A 26,304-nucleotide genomic window follows, 5' to 3' on the forward strand; every position below is an offset into this window, starting at 1 on the left:
CATTCTAATCTACTCTACTCAGAAAACAAGACTGGGGAAGAAAGTAACACCTAGCTGTAAATTCATACAAAATAGAGCTTTAGAACATTTCAGGGTTCTCCTGATCAACTCAGTTCAAAGAAAGCAAAAGAGGCAAAACTTCCCTGTGGTCCTGAGTAGGCTGTGGTTGTCTCCCGTGAGCAAAGGCAGGACTCAGCTTCAGAGCCACAAAGTTCAGCATCTACAGATATAGCTGCACACTCGTTTTGTGTTCTGTGGAGAGCTGGACTTTGCCTGAAAAGATGCTTCTGATCTCTTTGGAGATATGCCACGAATATACTAGTGCTTTGTAGCTGTTATACAAGTATATCCTATGCCACCCATTCACGTCACATGTGGGTGTCTCAGGCAGCCCGTGGCCCCTCAGATGATGCCAGATGTGTATGTGTTGGCAAACAAAGCAGCACTTCTGGCTTGTCAGCTGAATCTGTCCGCAGTCTGTGTAAATTTGGGTTTTAAATGTGGAGTTGAGTCCCACCCCTCATTTACTCTCTGCAGCTGTCCCCAGCTTGCCGGATCCTGCAAGAAGCACTAACTTGCTGCAGAACGTTAGCCAGGATTAAGTTACAGGCACACACTTGCAAGGACACATGAGAAGAAATAACTCAGACTCATTGTGCAGATATGGGGCTAAGGTTCAGGAAAGCTTCTAGCCTGGCTGGGGGTCAAGGCCACTGTTTTAACTCTGGTTAAAAAAAGTCCAACCATCGAATGTCTGCGCTCACCCTCTGATTGAATAAAAGACTTTCAAGGGCTGCTCTAATTCTTCCTCAAAATTTGCAATAGTCCAGTGCTGATGAGAGAGTGCATGAAGTGAATTTTGCAGCTAATTGTTTGCTTGAGATGTCCTTTTGGCAGCAAGATGCCTCCATAGGAAATATGAAGCTTATGTTGCTGATGCTCTCTTTGCTGCTGAATAGCCTTGATGAAGCAAAGCAAAAGCCTGAAGAAAAGGGAAAGCCTGAAGAAGACAGAAGAATCCTAAGGTTACACAGATTAATATTCCTCCCACTGTGAGCACTGAGTGGGGAAGCAGAGTTGAAAACAAAGAGAAGAAACCACCTCCAAATTAAGATATTTTTCAGAGAAGAAAACTGTACCAAGGCCCTAAGACATTACATGACCATGGGAAGGGGCCTGTGTGCAGTGTTGACAAAATGCTGCTTTTGTCCTGTTTGGAAGCTGCCCTGCACCCCGCTGCTCATGCTCTCCTGCAGCTGTCTCCTTGCCCCGGCTCCCAGGTACAGCTGGAGGCACTGGGAGCTCTGAAAAATGATGCCTGAGTGACAACTGGCAGGTGACTTCCCTTCAATGCACAAAGGAGGGAGCCTTCCTCCATCCTCCTGCCGGTTTTCTCTTTGTCCTTTATTTCATTTCAAGGGGAAAGAGGAAAAACAGGGAGAAAGAAAGCGGCAGGAATAAATCAGCTGTGTGGAAATTTTTTTGCTATGAGAGTGGTGAGGTACTGGAACAGCTGCCCAGATAGGCTGTGGATGCCCCGTCCATCCCTGGAGGTGTTCAAGGCCAGGTTGGGCAGCCTGGGTTGCTATGAAATGTGGAGGTTGGTGGGGATTGGAGATTCATGATCCTTGGGGTCCCTTCCAACTCTCCTAACCTGTTGTCCTGTGAGTGCTGTGCCACCCTTCCCCACCTCGGTGCAGTGGTTGGCACCAGTGCTCCTCTATAACCTCTCTACTTCCTCCTGCAGGTGAGACACAGCGAAGCCAAGCAAATTACATGCTCAGGAGCTATGCTCTGCTCTGGCTGGTCAAACGGAACCAAGCCCATCTTCCTTGGAGGTTTGGTCCCCTTCAACCAGCTATAGCAGTGTTGAAAACATCGCACCAGGAAAGAGTGCCTCCGTCCATCTCAGCTCAACCTGACAGCCTCTCCTCCTGCATGGATCTGCTGCCCCTGAGGAAATGAATCACCACAAAATATTTGGGACAGGTTTTGACTTTACTAAGCTTCTCTGCAATAGTGCTTGCCCCGCAAGGTCTACATGACCCTACCTGCTCAGCATTACCACAGACCCAAAATATCACGTAGAAGGCATGCAGGCTCCGCAGCATTCAGCTGGCTCCACATGGAGAATGTGAATCCCCACCATTCCCACATGGAATCATAGAATGGGTTTGGGTTGGAAGGGACCTTTAAGATCATCCAGTTCCAACCCCCTGCTCTAGGCAGGGAGACACCCTCCGAACCACACTGCAGTAAAGGAACAACAGCAAAGTAACACAAGGGAAGTCCCCGACAGATGTTCCCCTCCTAAGTGTTTCTGCAGCACAGCTGCCAGCTCTTTTCCTCCCACCCTACATCAGTCACTCCTAATTCAGCAACTTCCAGCATTGCTCAGAGCTGGACATGCAGCGAGGCACATCCAGCACCACCAGGGCTGCAAAGCAGCATCTCACATGTCAGACAGCAGGGAATTCACAGAGCTCAGGACTCAAAGGTTTGGCACTGAATAGAAAACAAGTCTGTCAGCTTCTCTGGGAGATGGAGGAGGAAGGTATAAGGGAATTTACAAGTTGTCCTCTTAGATTTAGCAAGGGGAAATGGTTTTAAAAGTCAAAGGCCCTAAGAGAAGATGCAACAGTTCCAGCATGTTACATAGAAGCTGTATTTCTGCTGGACAAATAACCACGGGATAAACAAAATAAAAATGGGTCAGGGTCCATTCCCATATTGGGAATCCAGCCCCACTGTGACTGATAACATGCAGGCAGTGGAGATGCTCAGCTATTCCCTGATCCCTCCACCACGGACCATGAGGTCTTGTATAGACCTGGGACCGATGCAGAGTGACTCCTACAGCACCAGCAATGACTGGAATGAGAGCCCAGCACCAATAGGGGAAATACCAGACAGGAGTGGGGCAGAAACCCACAGCTACCCTCCTGCCCACAAGGCCTGCTGGGCCAGCAGATCACCAAGCTGTGGCATTGGGTGGCCAATGGTGGAGTAAGAGAACCCTGGAGCAGCCCTGTCCAGTAGTGACTCATGCCAATGGAGGGACAGCCCTGAGGAATGATGGCACTTTGAAACCAAACGATTTTAGAAATAGTTGGGGTTTGGGGGTTATTTTTTGGTGGTTTTTTTTTTAGATTTAAACCAAAGCAAAAATTCAATGATTGTTTCTTTCTTCTTCTTCCTTTTTTTTTTTTTTATTTTTTTTTTTATTTTTTTTTTTTTGCCCCTGAAGAGGAGAAAACAACTAGGATCAAAAATCTGTTTTCATTTCCTGCTAAATTATTTTGTAAAAAGAAATAAAACCATTTTGTTCTGTTTTGCATTGAATCTGAGAGTCGTTTCAGTTCCCCTAGATAGCTTTCAGAAATCAAGAAATGGAAGGGCTGCTCTGAGAGTAATGCCTCCTATTTGTTGATGCTGACCCACAATGCCAGAGGCAGATGTTGGTGGGATGGCAGTAGAGGTTGAAAACCTCCCCACCAATATTCCATTACATTTTGTTTCCATGTGACAGCTGGAAGCAGAGAGGCAGTTTGACACAATGGTTTCTGACCTGGAAGCGCATATGAAGTCACCGAATTCCTCCATGCAGAAAAAAATGGCACCCATTGATGTTCATCAACACTTGCTGAATGTTTAAGGAGACCAACCAGTGGGTGTGAGCACAGTGAGAGGCAGCAACAGTGGCTCACCTCTGCTGGTGCACACGCTTACGAGCTCTGCACGCAGGCTCTCATTCATCACCAGTGAAAAATGTACAGCTCATGGTAGTGACTATGCTGAAAAACAGTGTTCTGCAGCTGAAAATTGGCTCTACCCAACTGTTGCTGTGCTCTTCGTATCTGTGGTAGTTTCCGTGGAAATAAATAGGAGGCATTACTTTCAGAGCAACCTAGGTAACACTGAACAGAGTGCGGCTCAGCTTCTTCACCACGCTGTACGCACGGCAGGACGATGTCTCACTCTCTGCTGTCCATAACACACAGCACCCTGCACTCCCTGTGCTCCACAGCATGTTCACACGTGTGTCATGGGCACGATATGACTGTCAGCGCGTCTCATTTTGCTTCATCCCCATTACTGTGATTTTTTCCACTGACTGAAGTGAAAACACACACTCTTCCACTGCATTTTTTTATTACCAGATAACCAGGAGCAATAATTCTTAGAAATAAACAGGTTCCTTTCTGTTCAGAATGTACAAATGTGACCCACTTCTGTTTACTGCAGATGTCCAAATTGCTTTAGAAACAGCCTTCAGCAATTCTGCATGAAGCAAATTTCCTGTTCATGGTAAATGAAAACATGCTGCAAATCCACCTTGAAAATATTTGGCAAAATATTTATGGATGTAAAATAAAACAAAATGCTGTCAGGCGTTAATTTTCACAACCAACCACTTTCAGGGCATTAATTTTCACAACCAACCACTTTCAGGAGGCATTACATTCAACCCAAAAGGCCGTTCCTAAAGGATGTATATACACACATCTATATGCTCACACTGAAAATTTCAGCACCTAAGACTTCTGTAAGCCTGTTGTAATCCAGTTCATCACATCAGACGCATACAGAATCATCGAATGATAGCTTGGGTTGGATGGAGCCTCAAAGATCACCCAGTTCCAACCCACTGCCGTGAGCCAACCTGTAGCACCAGGTCACCCAAAAGCTTCCAAGTACCGTTGCCAAAAAAGGTGTGACAGTGGGACCCTGCCAGTGCTTCCTTTCCAGAAGGCAGCACCATTTTCCCTGTCTGCTCATGGTTCTGCCATGGGGAGCGGGACCACGATCCACCTTTTGACCAGCCACCATTGATCCGCTCTTGCCTCAACCATCTTCTCACACCAGGGTGTGAGGCCTCACAGTGCAGGTTCAAAATGTCCACTTCTCTTCCTTCGGGGAAGAAAGAAAGAACATTTTAAAACAGAACAGCCATCACTCCTCCATCTGACAAACAATCTACTTTACACGGTGCATCTTTACGTGGTAACACCCTGCTTGAATCCTTTGACTCAAAGGATTGGGATGATGAGACATTTGAGTACTTTGCCTGCTGTTCTTCTTCCACTTGTCTAGCATCAGCTGCTTATCAGCTATCAGCCTCCGCACACCGCAGAAGCCTGGTGGCATCTGGCATCTTCTGCTGCTCTGAGAGCTGGGTTCCATCTCCTCAGCACCGAGGGAAGCAACAAAGGGGCATGCAGAGGGGCTGTTTCTCTGAAAGGATGTGCCATGGATTCTTCCAGGCTTTGCAAGGTGCTGGGAATGAGTAAGAGGACTTTTCTCTTTGGCTGGAAATGTAGGCACATTTTAATTTAGTATTTCAGTCTTAATAGTAATGAAAAGATCAGAAAGGAGAGCAAACTCAGCTATTGCATAGAAGTTTTTAGCAAATCCTTAAGTTACCATTTCAAGGGACAACAGAGTTTTCAGACAGGAGTGCATACAGCTCCAGTATATTTATTTATACAGCCTTCTCAAAGCTCAGCACATCATCTGCACAGATAATAGACAGAGCAGTCAGAAAATCCACCTCTAAACATTCAGAACTTTTTTTATCCCCTTCAATCTCCATTAGGTAAGAGTCCATTGCTCCTATCCCATTTCATTGGCTGCCTCTTATGCTAAGACTTTCTCTTTTCGTGACTCTGTGTGTGTTATTTCCAGGTTCAGCAGAATTAAAATACCCATGATGTCCATGGGAATGGAGGCTTTTGAGCTACAGCTACAAATAAGTCTCCATTCTGGCAGAGCTTCTTGACTTGTCTTTTGCTAAGAAATTATCTGATGAAACAATTTATCTGATTGACCTTGCACACACACGGTTTACGTCCTAACTTCTCATGCTGATACGATAAAAGACACCAGCTGCTTGAAGCTCACTGCTCCCTTACTTTGTGAGGAAGAGTTTGGCCACAGAAAAATTAAAAATGTCAAAGACCAGACTCTTTTTATTCTTCAGGTCACATGCATTCAGGTGCTCACACCTACTTTGGGCTCAAATGTGTTTGAAGAAAGCCAAGACCCAAGCTTTGTAGTATGCCTAGTGTTGATACTGGCCTTTCCCATCTCTACATCCTCTTTGAAGCCAACCTGTGAGCTCCTTGCCTACTCTTTACACAGGAAAACTAAGAGATGAAGGCATGCAAACCAGCAATGGAGAATGGATTACAGCCTCTAGCATCACTGGAGGAGGTGTTCTGGAAGGAAGAGTGTTGCACCTTGCTCAAAATACAGGCTAAAATAGATTGAGGACAAGGAGTTCATCCAGCTATTCTCTTTGACCCTGTCACCCTGTAAAGCCCCATTTGGTTAGGAGGCATCGTTCAGGGTACAACAGGACAGTGGGCTTCTGTCAGGTCTCCACCATCCTGTAGCCCACCACTCAATCTTATTGGGGAGAGAGAACTTCAGCGGTAGTCATTCTCCAACAATTCTGCCTGGGATATTTCTGGAAACTGCATTGCACTGAGGTCAGCATTTGCAGATGTTTGGAAAAACGATGAATCTTTTTTCCTTATGAAAAAAAAAAAGTCAACTGAAACCCCAGCTATGGTCCTGAAAATTGAGAGTCCTACTGCATATTTGCAAATCACATCGAAACCACCTTGAGTCACTTCTCCAATACTTCTTGAATTAGGACACTTTCTTGCACACTAAATGTCATGGGCAGGAGTCATTTCTCTGCAAGAAAACAAAAGGAGCACAAGTTCTTAAAATGAGATGATGAATGAGTTGTTTGGATTTTACCAGGTATGTGAGTGTGTGGGTGATACAAGCAGTTTTCTGAAGAGACCTGGTTTGATTGGAAAGCAGCTCCCTGTGACACCAAATCAGATCCCAAACCTCAGCAGCACAACCCAGGGTGACGCCGAGTGCCTGTTGCAGATGAATCACAGAACCATAGAATCAGGAAGGTTGGAAACAACCTTTAAGACCATCAGTGCAACTGTCAGCCCACCACCACCATGCCCACTGACCAGATCCCTCAGATGAAAACCAAGATGGCAGGGAAATGGCTGCTGCCCAACAACATTGCCTCCTGCAGTTCGATTCCCATCCAGCCACAGACTTCAGAACCACAGATGCTCATTTATGTTGAGCTTTCTCTACGCTCTTCCATAAGGCCTACTGTCTTCCCGAGGAGTTTGCCCCATTATAGAGGCAGGTAGAAGGATGTTGTTTGGTCCTATGAAGGTTCTGGCCAAAGACTTGTTCCAACATAACAAAGGGATAATAGGAAAGGGAAGTGATGGGAATCAAGCCTGGTTGGCTGAAGGAAAGATAAGGAAAGAGACAGAACGTTGCTTCAAGCAATGTTGCCTGCATGAGGACTTCTGGATTGGGAGTAAAGACAGGGAAACAATTGGGCAAATGCTGAGACACAGACATGGCAAAGAGAAAATGGAGAGAAGGGCAAGCAAACCCCCCATTCACGCTGGTCTGAGGGCTATCAAACAGCAATTAGATATGGTACACAAACACAAAACCACAGTCCATGCCCGTAAATAAGAAACTTCCATTTAATAAAGCTGTAAAAATTACACAAGGAGTATTCATCTCTCTCTTTCTTTTCTAATGCGTGCTGCAAAGGACTGATCCTCTAACATCCTCCACACGGGTCTGCAAAATGTTTTTCTGCTTTTTGTGGGGAGGTTTACTATGGTCTGTCTAGTCTTAATCTACTGCACGAGAAGTTAGAGAAGTATCTGTATCTGTAAACAAAAAAGCTGACGTATCTGCAGCTGGCAATGGGTTCTGAGATAAGGATGAATAAAACAACAATCTGACAAATTTCAGTTTATTCTTCTTCAGATAGATTGAATTACAGTGATCTCAAGAAGGAAAAAGGAAGTTTGTCCAAAGAGAAGGATGCAGACTACCTGGAAATGGGGACTGCTGGGTAACCTGACAGCAATGTTGTGGTCCTCAGTTGTCTTGGTTGTGAAGAGGTGGTGTGTACCTCTTCATCAGGACATTAAAGCCCTGCATGGAAAACTTTGTGGCTCAGAGAATCACACTGAGAGAGAGGTGTGGGTCAAGTGGAGATCTTCCCACACAAAAGAGAAAGAAAGATGATCAAAGCTCATGGAAACCTGGCCCAAGAGGAAGTGATAAAGGCACAACCAGTGCCTGTGTGCCATGGGGATAGGGAATAAATATCCACACATGCAACATGTGAAATCTGAGGTGGACGTAAGGAGGAGGACAAAGAGGATGATGACAGCACGGGAGCTCAGAAGGGCAGCAGCAAAGACCCCAGCCCTTTTTCCCCCTGCTTGCTGTGGTTCATTAGGGTCGAAGTGTGGGCGAGACACAGGATGCGAGCAGATAACACAGCAAACTGAGAATTTCAAAATGAGTTAATTGCTTGTATAAAGCAATCTGTCAGCTTGAACGTGAGCCAATTTATGGTCGAAGTGCTGCTGCTTCTTTTTTTTTTTTTTCCACATATATTTTATAATTGGATGTGAACCACGTTGCCACAGGATGTCTTAGAGACAATGAAAATAAAGCTGACAGAGAGATTACAGATCTATTTGTCGTTATCATCACTTATCACAGAAACAAATAACTGAGGGACACAATAAAGCATGTGCTCAAGAAAGATCTTCACCTCCTCTGGGGATCTAATATCAGCCTCAATTCACTCTCATCACAGTCACTGCATTTCTAAAAACTTCTCTTAATGTCTTTTTGTGTTGGCTAAGATTGGAAAGGGCTTCCAGATGGACTCCTAAGAGTGTCTGACAAAGTCTTTTTCCTTTCTAAATCTGTACTGTCATTGTATCCTTCCATGGGTTTCTCAGGAGGGATATTAAGAAAAATTTCTTCTCTGAAAGAGTGGTAATGCATTGGAATGGGCTGCCCATGGGAGGTGGAAGAGTCACCATCCCTGGAGGTGTTCAAGAAACGTGTAGATGAGACATGGTTTAGTGGGGAAATACTGGTGGTAGGTGGACGGTTGGACTGGATGATCTTGGAGGTCTTTTCCAACCTTGGTGATTCTATGATTCTGTGATACTTTCATTAAACATCTGTGCTGGTCTTGCAGTTCAAGGCTTGGTCCTCCTCAGCACAGTTCTTACATTTTCAGTCCACCCTCTCTGAACTTTAGATCATAAGTCCCTACCATTTTTGCAAACTCATTCACAAACATCCACAAAGGCATTCCATTGTGTTCTCTTTTAGATCTGCTCTCCAAATTTTCATTCTCAGCTTAGTTTGCCTTTCAGCACATATCCTAATGTTTCTTCTTCTCCCAAAGCTGAGCCTCCTAGGTCAAGAAACACAATTTTTTTCCTTCTCTTTGCTGTAGATCACATACTTCCTTGTCTTCTTCTGCCCAGTCCCATATTACTTCTTTCACCCCTATCTTGGCATCTCCTGAGGGAACTTATTATCACTACTGCTATTTCTTTTCTGTCGTACTAAATAGTCTTATCTCAGCCTACAAATTCTACCTTTTTTTTTCTTCCTCATTCTCCTCCCCAACCCACAGTGGGGTGAGTGAGCAAAAGGCTGAGTGCTGTTTATCTGCTTGCTGGGTTAAACCACAACATCTGCTGGCTTTGCTCACTAAATGGCATGCAAGCACGTACCTTGTGTTGGCCAAGAGATACCATCCTTTCCATTGGGCAGTGGGTGCTCATTTGGCTCAGCTCTGCAGTGAATCCCTGGGCAATAACAGTAAAAGCAATGCTGCTGCTTATCAGGATGAGTCTGTAGGGAGCAATCATAGCCTTTTCCACTTACCCGAACCACATTACAGTTATGCTTTAATCACTTATTAATTACTACAGTGTAGGCTTAAAAACCTGCATCTCATCAAGTCCAGCTCACACACCTGGAAGCCCTCTCTTTCCCATCCTCCAAAACAGCAATCCAGAACCAAAGTGAGCAGGTTACTTCCTCGAAGTCAACTCCTTGATTACCTAGATATTAGATATTAGATATTAGATAGGCAAGAGATGTGCCAACCACTAACAGCAGCCACAGCTGATGAGTAACTGTGATATTGGTTGAGCTGAGTTTGAAGAACTTAGGCATGCCAAAGGAAATGATAATCTCTACTGCAGCTGCTGAAGAGGTGACCATTAAACAGAGATAGAAGGTTGTTTTATCTTTTATGATAGCTCCTATAATGATCAAAGAGAGGGAGAAAGGAATTCAACCCCTTTGGAAGGGACTTCTGGATGTTCCTGAACAAAACGTCCACTCAGAGCAGGAATTAAATTACATTAAACTGAAATACAGCTTCAGTGTTGAATCAGGGTGCTCACAGCTTCTCTTCTTTGGGTTCAGAATTTCTCTCAGACACCTCCAGGCCTAAGAAGCAATGCAACCATGGATCTCCCAGAACTCATCTCCTTGTTGTGCAGTAGATCATCCGGTGCTTGCACTTAAGTGAAAGTGTTGCCTTAACTTACAGGGATCTGTGAGAATAGGCACTCAAAAGATGAACCTCTAAGTGCATTCTCCAACAAGAAAAAATAAATAAATACCTGCCTACGGGTAAATAGAAAGAACTCCTCGTTCTGCAACAGAAGCACAAAGTTAACTGATTGTGACTGAAACAAACAAACAAACAAAAGTTTTAAATATTTCAAAGAATCATAGAATACCCTGAGTTGGAAGGAACCCACAGGGATCACTGAGTCCAACCTCTGACCCCACTCAGCACCCCATAAACACAAACCCTATGGCTGAGAGCAGCACCCAACTCTCCCTGAGCTCTGGCATCTCAGGGCTTTGCTTACTGCTCTGCAGAACTGTCCCAAATATTCCCCCTACAAAAGCAAACAGCATCCCTGTACCTTTCCCATCTCGCCTGACCTTGCTTCCAACAGCCACGCTCTTTATTTTTCCACCTAAGCTCTAGGAGATCCCTGTTCAGCCAAACCAGCCAATGTAAAGATCTATCTTCTCTGCTTTAATTCACAGCATAATACGCTAAGGCATCGGAGCTCTGCCTCTGACTCACACTTTGACACTGAGTGGAGAAAGTGTTGAACACCAGTATAACCAGATTTGGGTGCCTGAGGGATCTAAGCTGGGTAAAGTGCTTCAGTAACAACTTCATCATGAGAAAACTTCCACCAGAGCTCAGCGAAGGACTAGCCCTGATTTCGGAAGGTTTGAGGTAGTCTTTCAGTACGTTTTTCTCTCCAAGAAACTGAGGTTTCTGCTGAGCACGGCACTAATTGTTTCCTGTGCAATTTAGTACTAACAGGAAGTCTCTGTAATAAACACAGCGCCCTCTGTGGCAAATACCTGGAATAATATACAAGTAGGTTATAAATATATCTTTATGCATGACTGTAAAGACAACTGATCAAACTAAAAATGAACATATATATATATATATAGTCCTTTTGCACGCAGAAATGAAACTGGTAGTTAAAAGAGAGCTGAGCATCAGAATTCAGCATATCCCATGAGGTTCTAATCTCACAGGGAAAAAAAACCCATGCGTTCAATTTTTCTCTCCCATGCAGATCAGGAAGAAATGGAAAGTTATTTAAGCTTGTAAAAATCTTAGAGTCAGAAATGTGGGTTTCATTTGTATAATTCAGACCTGATGGAAGCATTTCAAGATGCACATTTTTTTCCTGAGACCCCCTCATCTTGCCTACGAAAATTGTAGGTGAGTGTGGTCATGGCTCAAGCAAAGCATGGAAAGTTTTGGTGTTTTTTTTTTCCACCCTTTCCGTGTTGCATTACATGAGCAGTATTTGAATGCCTGACTGTTCACCTTTCACGTGGTGAGGTAACCCAAACCACTGACACATTTAGAGTAGACGAGCCTGGATTTAGGGTCAGGCTGGTTTAACCTGACCTTCCGCCTCCTTACAGGCTTTTGAAATCATTCTTGGTTCTAAAACTGAAAATTTAAGTGACCCACTTTGAATGGATATTTCAGTAAATGGCATTAGAGAAAATCCCTTCTGAGGGAACCTTTTCTGTTAACCTGTACGTCTCTAACTCTAAGAGGGAAACTGAACTGTACATGTAACCTTTCAGCATCTTCTAAACAAGCTGATATAGGTCATGGCTATTGCAGAAGCTGCAAGCTAAATTCTGCCTTTGTTGACATCCTCCTTTGGATGGCACAATGTGAGCAAAATTTGGACTTGGGATTAAGTATTAGGAACACCTTTATGTAATGCTTTCATCTGCAGACATCACCAAAACTAGACCTGAGAAGAGGTCAGACCAGCACATCTTCTACACCAGGGATTGCTTTAGGGTACACCTCCCAGCAGCTTATAACCTGCTATTAGAGCAAAGTGACCAGAAGTCATTTCCTAAGAGGGAAATGCTACAGAGAAGAACAGATACAACACTCCTCCCCTCGTTTCTAAAATGTAAGCACTTCCTTTAAAAATCTTAGCGTCAACACTCTTGTGTGCGTCCATTACTAAGTCTCCGATCAGCTTCTGAATAACCTCATCAGAGAACACAGATAGCTGACTTCTAGTATCTCATACTTCATCAGGATCAGCATTATTACTTGGGAAAACTGCAGTCTGAGAGGTTTGAGATACCTGCGTGCCAGTGTGCTGGGTGGAACATTCTTCTCTGGGAGGCGTTGAGTTGTCCAGGTTAGAATCATAGAATTGCTCAGGTTGGAAAAGACCTGAAAGATCATCAAGTCCAACCACAACCTAACCGTACTGCCCTAACAACCTTCTGCTAAATCATGCCCCTGAGCATAGCATTAGCTACGCCATGACATATTTGCTAGGGAGAACAAGGAGGAAGACTGTAGGCTAGTGGCTGGGACATTTGCTTGGAAAAAAAACCTCAAGTTTCTGGTTCCTGCTCCAGTACAAGTTTTATCCAAAATGTTCACATCCCTACTTTGCTGCTGAATGGAGCAACTGCAAAGCTCTGAGCTCTTAACAGAGGACATGCAATGATTCCACAGGAGCACCCTGCCTCACAGTCACCCATAGAGCAACCAAAAGATTTGCTGAAGAGCCGTTGGTTTAAACCCCTGAAAGCAGATGAGGAGAGTTTATGCAGACGCCTTTCTGCAGGCAAGGTCTCTTTGAAGGTCAAGCCCACTACTTTTAATGAGCAGTCAAGGCTTCCACCTCAGAAGAAACAAAAACTGAGGCAGTTGTGATAACAGCATAGGGATGAAGCTCAGGTAGGGAATCTCTCTGAAGCTGGCAGCAGAGTACTAGGACTTCCCTTTTTAAGTTTCCAAGGCATTCAAAGTGAGAAGGACAGACAGCTTTCAAGCATCTCTGAATGTCCAGGCCTGCAGCTCCTTTACAGTACCCTACTGAAATTGCTAATTCCTCAACAGGAGAAAGGGATCCTGATCAGGACAGAGCCTGTCCACTCAAACACAAGGATTTAAGCATTGTATGTTTAAATACTCCCATGGTAGGACATGACACAGCTGCAGTATGCTGGTCTTACAGGGATGGAAGACAGCAGTGTGGGCTGACGAACCACACGGGGTCGCAGATCACTGTCACCCAAAATTCAGAGCTGTCATACGGACAGCCTTGGGGCTACATGATGAGAAGCAGTTCAGCTCCCAATATTTTCGAGTGTTGTAGGGTATCACCTATCTTCCGTGGTGCCCCACAGAGCAGATGCCTGCAGTTCCTTCCACCTCTCCTGCCTACAAGAGTGGCCATTTTTCATCTCATAGCATTCACAGGGATTTTTCTTGAATCTCTCTGTCTTCTCCCTAACTTAGGAACTGAAGGTTTAGCTACATCCACCACACCTCCTGGAGACCTGTTTCATAGTGCAAGATCTGGAAGTGAAGTAAAAAGTTGGCAATCAAATAAAAGCAGCCTTTTGGGCTTTGTTTCCTAGATGGAGGGCGATGGATGAAGTTTGGGCACACACTGTCTGAAAACGTTCTAGTCAAAATTGAAATGTAACAGGTGAGGTATATACATCCAGTATTAGATATGGAGGTTGGTGGCCCTGCCAGAGGCAGAGGGCTGGAGCTTGACGATCCTTGAGCTCCCTTCCAACCCAAGCCATTCTATGCTTCTATGGTATGATTCTATGTATAAAAAATAAGCTGATCCAGACTTGGAAAAAAACCTGAAAAACTGGCTGTCCAGCACTGCCCAATTCCAAATGAGGAGCCACCAGAATGACCAACAAGTGTCTGTGATGCTACAGCACCTCAAGTCGAGACCACGAAGCACGCTTATTTACATTTGATAACCAGCGACTCCAGCCCCAGTTCTAAACCTCATACTTTGCATACAGGCGCTGAGGTGTGCATGTCAATTTTTCAGTGGTTTTCTAACATCAGCATGGAGTTTTGTCACTACACAGATAAAGCAATGACATCACTTACAAATCTAAGAAGGGGAGGGACCTGTATCCTGTTTTCCACCTGCGTTAATGGAATATACACATCTACTTTTCAATTTAAGACAAGAAACCACTGGTAAGAGTGGGAAAAAACACCTACTCCCCTTTAACTAGGACGGCAGGAAAGCCCTTATAAAAAGACCAGCAGCAGATGCACACAGTCACCTTCAGTTCGACAGAGCCCAGCACAAGCATCAGCTGCAGCAAGAAAAGGAAGATGTCTCCAATCCCTTGTTCTCCTTTGGTAAGAACTTGCTCTGTGTTTTATTTTCCCCTAATTTGACAAAGATGTACTTAATAGATGACTCTCAGCAATGGGGCACTTGTTTTTAAAACAGCTGTTTGAACCTTGAGTTATTGAAAAGAACTGAAACAGGAGGCTGCTGAATAGCACCAGCATGGGACACACTGCATGGGTCTGTTAGCACACCATATACTGCAACATGAACTAAGACAAGGAATAAATTGAAAACTCAGCCCTAGAGTAAATTTTCTTTGTTGCTATACTCTTCTAATACCTCAAATATATTATTTATTTTTTTATTTATTATTTAGTATAACCGAGATTTTATATACCACCAAGTGGCAACTGACTGTACGTTGGTGTCCGTAAGAATTAATCCATGCAAAGATGAATGTGATACAGGACAGATTTTTCCATAATCACCCCAGCCTACAGTATGAGCTTTCGCTACCAGCTAGGATGAGTGTGAATGAATTTCCCAGACTCACAGAAGTATTATTAGTCGTGTGATGCTATAGCAGCTATGCTTTCCCCTGCCCTAAATGCACCATTTCTCTCCAGTTCAGACCATTGCTGTTGGTGCTGCTGGCCGTGCTGTCAGCCAGCATTTCTGCCCATGGGAAGGTGATATGGCCAGGACTTGAGCCAGAGAGCCTCTTCAAGAAAGGAGATGCTGGATGCCCAACCCAAAAAGATGGAAAATTCCCTCAAACTGTGAGAGTCAACATAAGCATCAGCAACGTGAACCAGGATACCAAAGTGACTCTTGATATCAGCAAACGCTCACTGGCTCCATGGGATTACAGGTACTGTGTCCGTCCCTATGGACTAGAAATGCACTGGGTTAAGAGTAGTGCAGAGGCTATGCCTGTATCTTTAGTTTAAGTACTTCAGTACTGAGAGATTTTGGCAATGTAAGGATAGCCACTGTCCATATAATCCTTTTTGTAAGCTAATTGATGAATAAAGGGGGATAGAGCAAAAGTATGGTATAGGCCAATATAGAAGGAAAAAAAGTAAATTATCCTTGTAATTTAATTAATGTACCTACTGGGGCAAGGTTTATCTTCAAATGCATTTGCCACTTAAGAGATCATCAAAAAACCTTGGAGGTCTGACACGCACCGAAGTCAGTGGTGCTTTACTAACAGCAGCATCAGGCCCTAAGAGTGTTTGTTGTGGGGAAGAGCTGAAGCTCTTTGGGTCCATTAGTCAGGCCCACTTCTAACTAGTTCTCCAAAGTCAATGCCTGTTTGAATCAAGCCCTTTGCACGCAAGTCTTGCAGTCAAAAGCATGCAGTGCTTACTGATACTTGTACTTCAAAATAATAGCAGAGGGTCTTCTGCCCCTTCACAGGCAATATTCCAGGGGTTATGGGTATCCACCGGTGAGCTCATAAAGCTCCAGACTAACATACCTGTAGCAGTGCAGCAGCATTTCCCCTGCCAACGCTTTCCTATCCTTCCATGTCAATCCACAGGATCGATGAGGACCACAACCGCTTCCCCCGCTTGGTTGCTGACGCCCAGTGCCGCCATTCCAGGTGCGTGAACTCGGCCGGGCAGCTGGACCACAGCGTCAACTCGGTGCCCATCAAACAGGAGATCCTCGTCCTGCGCCGCGAGCCGAGGGGCTGCCAGCACTCGTACCGCCTGGAGAAGAAAATGATCACCGTGGGCTGCACGTGTGTCACCCCACTGATCCAGCACCAGGCCTAAGGGGAGCCCGCAGCACGAGAGCGGGGAGCTGCAGGAGAACTGCCTTGCCTAACAGCAACGAAAATCCGTGGGGCTGAACCATCATGATTAGCAGTAATCTCAGTTTTGCGCTTGTCTTGTTTTTAAATCCGTTTCCCCTTTGAAAGTCTGGATTCAGACTACAGCCCCTTCCACGTGCTCTGTTAGAGGAGCGACAGGAACGCCTTCACAGAATCACAGAATCACGCCTTACACAACTTTACTCGACACTTTGAAAAGCCTATTTATTTAATTCTATTTATGCTGGTAAACCTATTGTAATTATCTATGTTTATTTATCTCCAAGCAATAAAGAAAAATCAAACAGCAAATCAACTCTTTGGTGTCGTCTCTTTCTGAAGAAACTTTTTCTCATATGGCAAGAAATCACTCCGTTCTATTATCACAGAATCACAGAATCACAGAATTGTAGGGGTTGAAAGGGACCTCCAGAGATCATCGAGTCCAACCCCCTGCCAAAGCAGGTTCCCTACACCAGGTAGCACAGGTATTATTGTATTATTATCTTTTATTATCTATTATCTATTATCTATTATTATCTATTATTATCTATTATTATTATTATCATTATCTATTATGACCATACAAGGGATTTGTGCAATACAAAAAACTGAAATTCCGTTGACAAAACCTAGCTCTGTTGCAGTAGAACGGGAAGAACACAGGACAATTAGCACTCGTATCATTAGCATTGCTTTACCCATAGAGAAAGAAAAGCACCTGGGGGGGAAATAATTTACTGAACAACACTTCAGCAAAAATAAAGCCACCAGTGACTGCCCAGTTCACTTCATTATCTGATTGAAAAGGAGTTGTCGAGGGAATGTTCAACACAACACTCTGAACGCTTCGCTGGCGGAAAAGAAACCGACTCCTCCAAAATGGAGTATAAAAGTTCACTTTTCTACCATGAAGCTTACCTTCGGTTGTTCCTGCGTAGGTAGGGAACGGAGCATGAGTGAGGCAGGTGGATCACTGGAGTCATCGAATGCTGCTCAGAGAAGATGCACACTGCTAACCGCAGCGGTAATTTCCTCCACGCTCGTGTCCTCCCAGTGCTCCAGATATAGAGAACACTGACACAGCACTTCTACACGGCCGTGAAGACTCTTGTGTAGGTGGGAACCTCACACTGCAGGAACGTACGTTTGAAGGAGCTTGGTGAAAATGTTCCACGTTTTAATGGAAGGCTGGTTTGCATGGACATGGCTCTTTGCTTTGCTGCCATACGGGGGAGATGTGACCTTCCTGGGCACCAACAAGAGCAACAGGAAGTGCAGAACTTCAAAAAATGCTCAGGAATGCAGATGGTAGAATCATAGAATGGCCCTTTGAGCAGGGACGCCAACCAAAGACCAGGCTGCCCAGAGCCACATCCAACACATCCCAAAGGAGGCAGGGTCCTCTTGGGTGAAAGCATCTTCTCTACATCCAGCTGTGCTAATTGGAGATGTTATCAGCCCAGCTTTTGCTGGAAGTTATTCCCTCCAATGAGCTCAAGCCCTCACTCATCAGCTCTTGGCAAAAATCAGGTGCATCAACTTATACAAACTAATCTGACAGCGCAGCCAGAGATTCCATACCGTTGTTTTACTTAGCAGATACTCACCGGGCTTGTGAAACATTAATTAACCATAAGTCACACAGAATGGCTTGGGTTGGAAAGGACCAACCCATCAAGTTCCAACCCCCCACCACACACAGGGCCACCAACCTCCCCATTTCATAGCAGCCCAGGCTGCCCAGGGCCCCATCCAACCTGGCCTTGAACACCTCCAGGGATGGACGGGGCATCCACAGCCTCTCTGGGCAGCTGTTCCAGCACCTCACCACTCTCATAGCAAAGAACTTCCCCCTGACATCCAACCTAAATCTTCCCTCCCTCAACTTAAACCATTTCCCCTTCTTCTGCTATCATCTACCCTTTCAAAGTCATCACCTTATGTGCAGCAGAAACAGTGAAGTTTTGTTCACAGCTTTAATTACCACCACTCAACCTGATATAACATTGCCCATATGAGGGTATTTAGCAGTATGCAAGATCCTAACTTGCTTGTTTCTTACCTTATCTCCAACAGTTCCTCCTTACAGTCTGCAGCAGGTCCTGAAGTTCACCCAGCTGGATGTACCAGGAATATCAAGCACAGGAGCAGACTGCAAAAAAAAAAAAAAAAACAAACAAGCAAACAGCAAGGAACATGACAGCGTTCTGTCTTTCACAGGCCTTTTATCACTTGGTAGAGGCAAGAAGATTAGCTGGGGTTGGCACAGAAGTAATGCAGATTTATTAGCAATTCTGAGAGAGCGACAATGTGGAAAAAGTCAGAACCAGGTCAGACAGATGAAGTACCAAAATGCGTACAACTTTCTGCTGCAAAGATGCTGCAGTCCCTCTTCCAGCAGTGTCATTATTCCTTGGACCATTTATCAACCCAATGAAATCCATTCCTTAAGGCACAACCATCTTGATACAACTTGACCTGTATCAAATTCTGTAATGTGCATGGATGTTGTACATGCTTCTGCAGAATAGAATCATAAGGTTGGAAAAGACCTCTAAGATCATCTAGTCCAGCTGTCCACCTATCACTAATATTGCTCAATTAGAAGCAGTTAATATTATGGCTACAATCATAGAATCCTTTGAGTTGGAAAGGACCTTTAAAGGCATTTTAGTCCAACTCCCCTGCAATGCACAGGGACACCACAGCTAGATCAGGTTGCCCAGGGTCTGATCCAGCTTTGCCTTGAAAGTCTCCATGGATGGGGCATCAACCACATCTCTGGGCAACCTTTTTCAGTGCCTCACCACCCTCACTAAAAGTGGTAAAAGGTAACCTATTACCTAAAAGGTAAAAGATTTTTTCCTTATATCTAACCTAAATCTGCCTTCTTTGGACTTGAAACCATTTTCCCTTATCCTACCACCACAGGCCCTGCTGAGGAGTCTGTCCCCTTCTTTCCTGTAGCTCCCCTTTAGATACTGAAAGGCCACTATCAGGTGCCCTGATAGTGCTGCCCAGAGAGCTGTGCCCCATCCCTGGAGGTGTTCAAGACCAGGCTGGATGAGGCCCTCCACAGCCTGATTTAGTGGGTGCCAACCCCGTCCATGGCAGGAGGTTGGAACTAGATGATCATTGAGGTCCCTTCCAACCCAGACTATTCTATGACTCACGTGATTCTGTGATCTGTGTGGCAAATGATGAGATATCCATGCTCATCGGTGCCCGTTATCAAATCAAGACACAAAGATGCCAGATGCCTGTGAAAGATGAAAGATTCAACACTCTGGCAAACATTTCTATGAGAAGGGGGCCAAGATAAGTGAGCATAGTGCAGATTTCAGAAGTCTGAAAGAAAAGGAAAAGAGAAAGAATAATAGCGGCAACTGAGAGAGAAGATAAACCATCTCTGCTGACTTACTGGAACAAGAAATCTTGACCTTGATACAAAAAAATTGTGCTTAGTAAGGATGGAAATAAAACAGAAACGTAACTCTTTGTACATGAGAGTAAAACCATCAAAACTCACTTCTAGAAAGCTACGTCCAGACACAGCTGAGTAGAACCTGCTTGGTACATGACCCCAAAGAGCATCGAGGGTATTATTAATATTACGGAGTTACAAAAAAGAGAAGAAGAAAGACTAGGCTAGATTTCTTGCTAGGAAAATTAAGAAAGGGGCAAAAAAATAGTGGCAAAAAGCAGAAATGGAACTGTGCTGTAGAAGATATCATCTTGGCCCACTCACCTAATGTCTTCTAAAGCATACGTTTAAAAATAGCATGAGAGAGGAAAAATGTCAGAGGAAGAAGAAGAAGGTTAAGGGGCAAGGAGGGGAGATGGAGGCACGTCTCACATTTTGTCCTGTGATGGGGACATGGGTGCAGTTTCTGTTCTGGATCTCTCCGGTCACCTTGCAGTACAGCCAGGACCCACAGCTGGTGTGGAAAGTCATCTCCTCATCTCTATTTACTGTGTTGGCACCAAACTGTAGATACCCAAAGGACTGGTCAGCAAAGTGTTCATCCCTCAGAACTTTGCCTGTTAGTTCTAGTTCCCAGCAAGCCATGACTGTTCCTGGATTTTCAAGTTACTGCTCCTCTGGTTCATTAAGCACACAGCTTGCACAGCTCCCCGTTTGTCCCCTGAACCCTTAAGGCTGCAACACCTGTATTTTTCATGTATTTAATTTCTGTTGACTTTTAGAAGTAGAGGTTTTGAGCAACAAGCAAACTTGGAGGTTTTCAAAAGGGCTGCAAGACCAAGAACCTCTGCCTGTTGTTAATGGCCCAGAGAAGCCTGGATCACACCAGCAGGAAAATACCTCACAGCACAGATTTGGGAAGAGGTTTTGCCTGGGCTGCTGTGCCTCTGTACTAAAACAGGGTTGTTCATGCTTCCTTCACCATCTCATGAAAGCTGCTCCCCAGATCGAGCTCCCAGCTGGGCACAGCCAAGGGCAAGCAAAAGGACAGCAAGAGGAGGTTAGAGAGAGGTGAGCAGGAGAGCAGAAAGGAAAAGCTCAGACACCAACCTGTTAGCATGGGTTGCTTAGCCCAGTGGGATATGAGGAGACACTGTGGAGCTGCTTCTACGCCTACAGCTGTGCCTTGTCCTCCTGGCACAATAACCAAGTCCCTAAAGGCTGCCCTAAGCTCTATTTCAGAGCCAGATCCACAGTTGTGCTGGGAGTAGAGACGACGACTGACCCAGCACTGAGACGGGTGCACTGACTAAAGGAGTGGATTGCTGCCAGCAAGAAAAATAGGTAGAGCCGTTAGCAAAATCTGGTCCTCAGCTTCAAAGTGTATCATCTGCTCTTGGTGGTGAGATGACTGTGCTGCTTACAGGAAGCGTTGATCTCGTTTGCCCTGTTCTTAGATTGCTGGGAATCAAAGCCAACCTACCTCACCTTAAAAGCCAGCAGCTGCAAAACGGCTCTCTAAGAACGATGCCATTAGAAGGAAATAAGCTTTGCTGCTGGATTTATTTAGAAACAATCCCCACAGACAAGTGTGTGCCTTACTGACAGATGTGTGGTTTGTAGTTGGTAACAGCTGGAGCCAAAGCCTCATGACCCAAACCAACCAACCCTCATGACCTAAACCTCCAAACCTGGCCATTCTGTGATTCTGTGACCTATGGCTGAGGTCCACAATTAACTTCCTTAATTCCTTAGTTAATTGCTTTTGAATTTCCTTAATTAGCTGCTTCACCATTCCTCCTATTAGAACAAATCTTAGGGTAGAGTGGTTGACACAGGAGAGTTCAAACATTCAGCTGCCATGAAGCCAATGCCAACACAATTATGAGTAGAGAAAGAGCACCAGGCTCGTTTTCTCTCCACAAAACAAACGAGGACAATCCCACAGGTTAGGCCTGTTGACAGGGAGAGAAATAGGTCACCAGCAAGAGCTGGGTGCCAGATTGTGATTTCCTGGTCAGCGGTTACTGGAAGAGCAGTGCTGGAGTTGAGCAAGTGCATACAGAGAACGCCTCTGTGGGATTGCTCCCCGCCACATGAAGGGCTTGGTGGTCATAATGAAACAGCTGCTGCCACAAATGAGTACAAGTGCTTGTAATTGAATGAGCTGGTTTCTCCATCGTGCTGCCCGTGGGTTGTTTAACTGGCTTAGGTGGGCTCCCAGGGAGTGTATGCTGCTCGAAAGTCAAGCATGAAAGGATACGGTTGGACCTAACGATGACACGAGCTGCTCAGGGGAAAAAACAAAAATGCTTAACAGCAAAGAGCCCTGCAGAGGGGTTTCTTGCTTCTTCTCTTGATATGGAGGGTTCCTCACCCACAGCTTCAAGGCCAGGTTGGATAACGAGCAGTGAGACGAATCCAGATCTGCACATTTCCCTGAATTTCTGCTCAGCCAACCACCTAGCTGGTGGAGTTGAAGGAAATCCTTAAGGATGATTGTTTGGAAGGACAGATTTTCTGAGCTCATATGAACCAGGCTGGACTCCAACCCAAATTTCAGCTGCCACTCTTCAAGGCAACGTTACATACTGTTCTTCCCACCATCCCATCATTTCCATTTCCAGCTCCTCCAGCACTGCCTGTGTAGCCTCACTTCTCTGCTTTCAACCCTTTTTCTCATCCCTTCCTCTGATTAGAATGCAAGTTCTCATTAGCTTTGCTGAAATCTTGCAATGCCACTGCAGTACAGACTCAATCTACCCTGTTCCTGCTTTCATTTTTACCACGCAACATTCTTCTAAATAAGATACAAGTTTTATTATGCTGATAAATTACTGAATAAATACAGGTAAACATGCACCAGTTTTTGGATATTTTGACTCATAAATACAGTCATAAATAGAAGATATAAATAGAAATATGAATGTTTCCCTTTCTCCCCTCCATCAATAGGTGATCAAATCATCATCAGATGGTGATTCCCATGCTGAACTCTATGAATGAACTACAGCAAGAATCAGTATCTCAGGAGTTAATTTGCCCAGATTCAGAAAGTCATGCTGATGCAAGGTAGGTGACTGGGATTTCTCCTCAGAGGTGTCCATAGGAGACGGTTCTTCCTCCCCACGTTGCACCCGCTGCTGATCCCTGCTAGGACTGGTGCTGGATGACTGGAGCAGCACACGTGCAGCCCACGGTGATCAGCTTCTTCTCCAGGCGGTAGGTGGGCTGGCAGCCCCGCTGCTGTCTCCGGAGGACGAGGATCTCCTGTGTGATGGGGATGGAGTTGAGGCTGCGGTCCTCTTGCCCCAGTGAGTTCAAGCAGCCCAAGAGGCGGCACTCAGCATCAGCTATCACCCGGGGGAAGCGGTCAGGGTCCTCATCGAGCCTGGGCACAGGGACACAAAAGGGTTTGATATGTTTGCTATGTTCTTGTGCCTTGGTAGGCTCTTCTTTTTTGCCTCCAGAATCACAGAATAGTTGGGTTGGAAGGGACCTCAAGGATCATGAAGCTCCAACCCCCTGTGCCATGCAGGGCCACCAACCTCCACATTTCACAGCAGCCCAGGCTGCCCAGGGCCCCATCCAACCTGGCCTTGAACACCTCCAGGGATGGACGGGGCATCACAGCCTCTCTGGGCAGCTGCTCCAGCACCTCACCACTCTCATAGCACAGAACTTCCCCCTGACATCCAACCTAAAGCACCACACCATTTACCCACTATGACACAAAGCCAAAGAACTTCCAAATCCTTAACATTTCTTTAAATGCTTTGCTACAATTGGAATCAATCCTGGGAAGTTAACGCTGCCGTGTTGTTCATCAGCAGGTGAATGGAGCTGATGAACGGCTGGTTGAAATGAATATCTGATAGCAAATGGACCATTCACGTTTGCTTGTTTTAATTTCAGCATTCAGAAATTTCTTTCAGTTAGGAAAACGTAAAACTGCAATGTACTGACATTCTTCTTTTTCTAAAGGAACTATCGACTGACATGTTAATTAGAAACCACCCAATGATGTCCCTTTGCACTGCAGTTTATTCACCCAACACCAAAATGAAAGTGTCTGTCAAGAGCAGCTTTCAATATTCACAAGACTCTGGACATACGCTGAGAACGAGACATTTTTTCAGCCCAAATGACAACTGTGTATCATGGCCATTATTGTTCAAATTACACCTATAGAATTACCTGTAATTCCAAGGAGTGAGAGACCGGTTCCTGATGTCATGGACCATCTTGGAGGCAGGATCAGAGCTGCCAATGCGAATGTCAACTTTCACCATCGTCGGGAAGTTAGGATCCTTTTGGTTCGGGCAGTCTTCACTCAGCCTCTCAGAGCCACCAACCTTCCTGGGTCGAGGATGAACGACCTTCCCATGGGGCGAGCTCCTTACAGCGAGTGCTAAAACCAGCACCAAAAGCAGAGACCTGAGCTGGGAGAGGGAAAGTTGTCATTGTGTCTGCTCAGCCACGAGAGAGCACAAGGAAAGGTGGCTGGACCATCCATCGATGGACCAAGGAACTAGCATCCTGCGTTCCTTCGTTGCTGCGAATCAGCACTGGGCAGCAGATCTGCACACTTGTGTTTGGGTGAGATGCATCAGCAGGAAAAAACAGAGTAAGATTTGAACAATGCTCAGCGTAAATTCTGATTCAAATTCTGATTCACAGCTGGCACTGCACCAAGTAGGGCATCTCTCCCACAAGCTGCAGAGCATCCTCCTCCTTCAGTGTCAAACGTCTCTACAAGGTGGGCTAAGAACTAAACCAACCTAAGCTTACCTGCCTATGTAAGACACATACTTCTCCAGACCAGGAAATGTCAGCCAGCTAGGAGACACCTTCTGGAAATAACCCTTTTCTTGGTGAAATCGGAGAGTTTTCTACCATTCTTCTGGATGAAGACAGATATGCAAAGCTTTTAGGAGTACCCTAAGAGCTGACAGTGCTGCAAATACCACCGAGGCAGGAATTTAAATGCACAGGTATTCACTTCATAGTGCCTCCTCCATTTCTCTTTTCAGCTGTTTCTGATGGTATTGTTTTGATGGTGAGTTGCCTTAAAAAAAAAGCCTGCATGGCTCAACCCCCTGCCAGCAATAGCAACGCTGCTCTTACACATGCAAACACTCCCTTGCCTCCCAATGCAGGACGGTCACATGCTGGAGATGTGAACCATACCCACTTCCAAATGCTCAGGACAGAGTCCTTACACCAAATACAAACACTTACCAGTGCAGCATAGCTGGCAAAAGCCATTGCAGCCTCTTCTGCTTCAGATGAGTGCACGCAGTGATGGAGCACACGGGTCTTCTTTCTCTCAGACCTCTTTCAGTCCGTGTCTCTCACAGCCAGCCGTGGTCTCCTATTTATAGTGAAGTTCAAGCACTATCAGCCTTCCCATTGCAGCATAAAATCACTAACCTGACCCAAGGTTAGGAGCTGATATTTCATTTCCTAGCCCACTTCCTTCCGTCTACCAAAGAAATGGGAGGGCAGACATGTCATCAGAATCCCAAATCAACCAATGCTGTATATTTAGGCAGATAAGAGATACAAGCAGAAAAAGAGTTAAAAAAAAAAAACCATCAAACAAACGTTCACACAGCTTTTTTTCCCCCTTCCTTCCTTGCTTTCTAATATTAATGTTCTCTCACCACAAACGTGTATGTCATAGAATGGTTTGAGCTGGAAGGAAGCCTTCAAGGCCATCTGCCCCACTCCCTGCACTGAACAGGGACACCCACAGCTCCACCAGTGCTCAGAGCCCATCCAGCCTGACCTTGGCTGTCTGCAGGGACATCCACTGCCTCACTGCACACCTGTGTCACTGCTCACCACCTTCACTGTAAAAAACTTTTTCTTTATATCCATGGTAAATCTCCCTTCTCCTAGTTTGAAACCATTCCCCCTGTCCTATCACAACAGACCCTACTGAAGTCTGTCCCCCCTTCTTTCTTACAGCCCCCCTATAGACTCTCAGTGTTTCTTCTTCACTGATCTTTTTCTTTCCCCACCTTTGCTCTTACCCCAGTCATCCCACAGCTTAATCTTGCCCGATGCCAAGGCTTTCTTCCCAGTGTGTCACAGTGAGCCCTGTGCCCTGCAGCCCCAATGCCTCCCCCATTGACTCCACTACTGGAGCTCATGCCCAGACCTGGGCTGACCATCCTCCTGTGCCAGATGGAGGAGCTGTGTTTGGGGCTCCATTGGCATTGCACTGTTGGAGTTCCTCCACCTGACACCGCTCCACCATGCTCTTAGAGGATAACAGCTTTTAATCACAAACTAATTGCTCCCCATTTTGTAACTAGCGACCAGAGGCATGAAAACAAGCAGGAGGAAGGACTGTGCTGCCCATGAAGCAGCAGAGCATCACAGAGCGGAGGGGAAAAGCCAGTGGATGTGCTGTTTCCCTAGAAGCACCCTCAGCTCTCAGATGCACAGTGGGATTTTGGAATGAAAGCTATTTTTATTGCCAAAGGAGTCCG

At 45.3% G+C, this 26,304-nt stretch overlaps 2 protein-coding genes across 2 annotated transcripts; one reads left to right on the forward strand and one right to left on the reverse strand.

Moving 5' to 3' along the window:
• Window positions 1–14,593: 14,593 nt before the first annotated feature.
• On the forward strand, window positions 14,594–16,339 carry LOC122192813 (interleukin-17A-like). The gene is made up of 3 exons (XM_042893479.1): window positions 14,594–14,620; window positions 15,182–15,426; window positions 16,102–16,339. Exons 1-3 carry the CDS (start codon window positions 14,594–14,596, stop codon window positions 16,337–16,339), a joined length of 510 nt encoding a protein of 169 aa, XP_042749413.1.
• A 6,618-nt stretch (window positions 16,340–22,957) lies between these two features.
• On the reverse strand, window positions 22,958–25,072 carry LOC122192812 (interleukin-17F-like). The gene is made up of 3 exons (XM_042893478.1): window positions 25,046–25,072; window positions 24,002–24,246; window positions 22,958–23,195 (listed from the first exon to the last, which is right to left on the reverse strand). The coding sequence occupies exons 1-3, from the start codon at window positions 25,070–25,072 to the stop codon at window positions 22,958–22,960; spliced, it is 510 nt and encodes a 169-aa protein (XP_042749412.1).
• Between the last annotated feature and the right edge of the window lie 1,232 nt (window positions 25,073–26,304).

Source organism: Lagopus leucura, unplaced genomic scaffold (assembly GCF_019238085.1).
Source record: "Lagopus leucura isolate 7727_CA_CO unplaced genomic scaffold, USGS_WTPT01 109-17_obj-0_obj, whole genome shotgun sequence".
Classification (NCBI taxonomy): domain Eukaryota; kingdom Metazoa; phylum Chordata; class Aves; order Galliformes; family Phasianidae; genus Lagopus; species Lagopus leucura.

Excerpts from the sequence above, each read along its gene's own strand:
- LOC122192812 (XM_042893478.1), bottom strand. The coding sequence starts at position 25,072 with ATGGCTTTTGCCAGCTATGCTGCACTG. Across the intron at positions 24,247-25,045 it reads TTGCCAGCTATGCTGCACTG|CTCAGGTCTCTGCTTTTGGT; the intron begins GTAAGTGTTTGT and ends TCCCTCTCCCAG. Across the intron at positions 23,196-24,001 it reads CTCACTCCTTGGAATTACAG|GCTCGATGAGGACCCTGACC; the intron begins GTAATTCTATAG and ends CCCTGTGCCCAG.
- LOC122192813 (XM_042893479.1), top strand. The coding sequence starts at position 14,594 with ATGTCTCCAATCCCTTGTTCTCCTTTG. Across the intron at positions 14,621-15,181 it reads CAATCCCTTGTTCTCCTTTG|TTCAGACCATTGCTGTTGGT; the intron begins GTAAGAACTTGC and ends ATTTCTCTCCAG. Across the intron at positions 15,427-16,101 it reads CTGGCTCCATGGGATTACAG|GATCGATGAGGACCACAACC; the intron begins GTACTGTGTCCG and ends GTCAATCCACAG.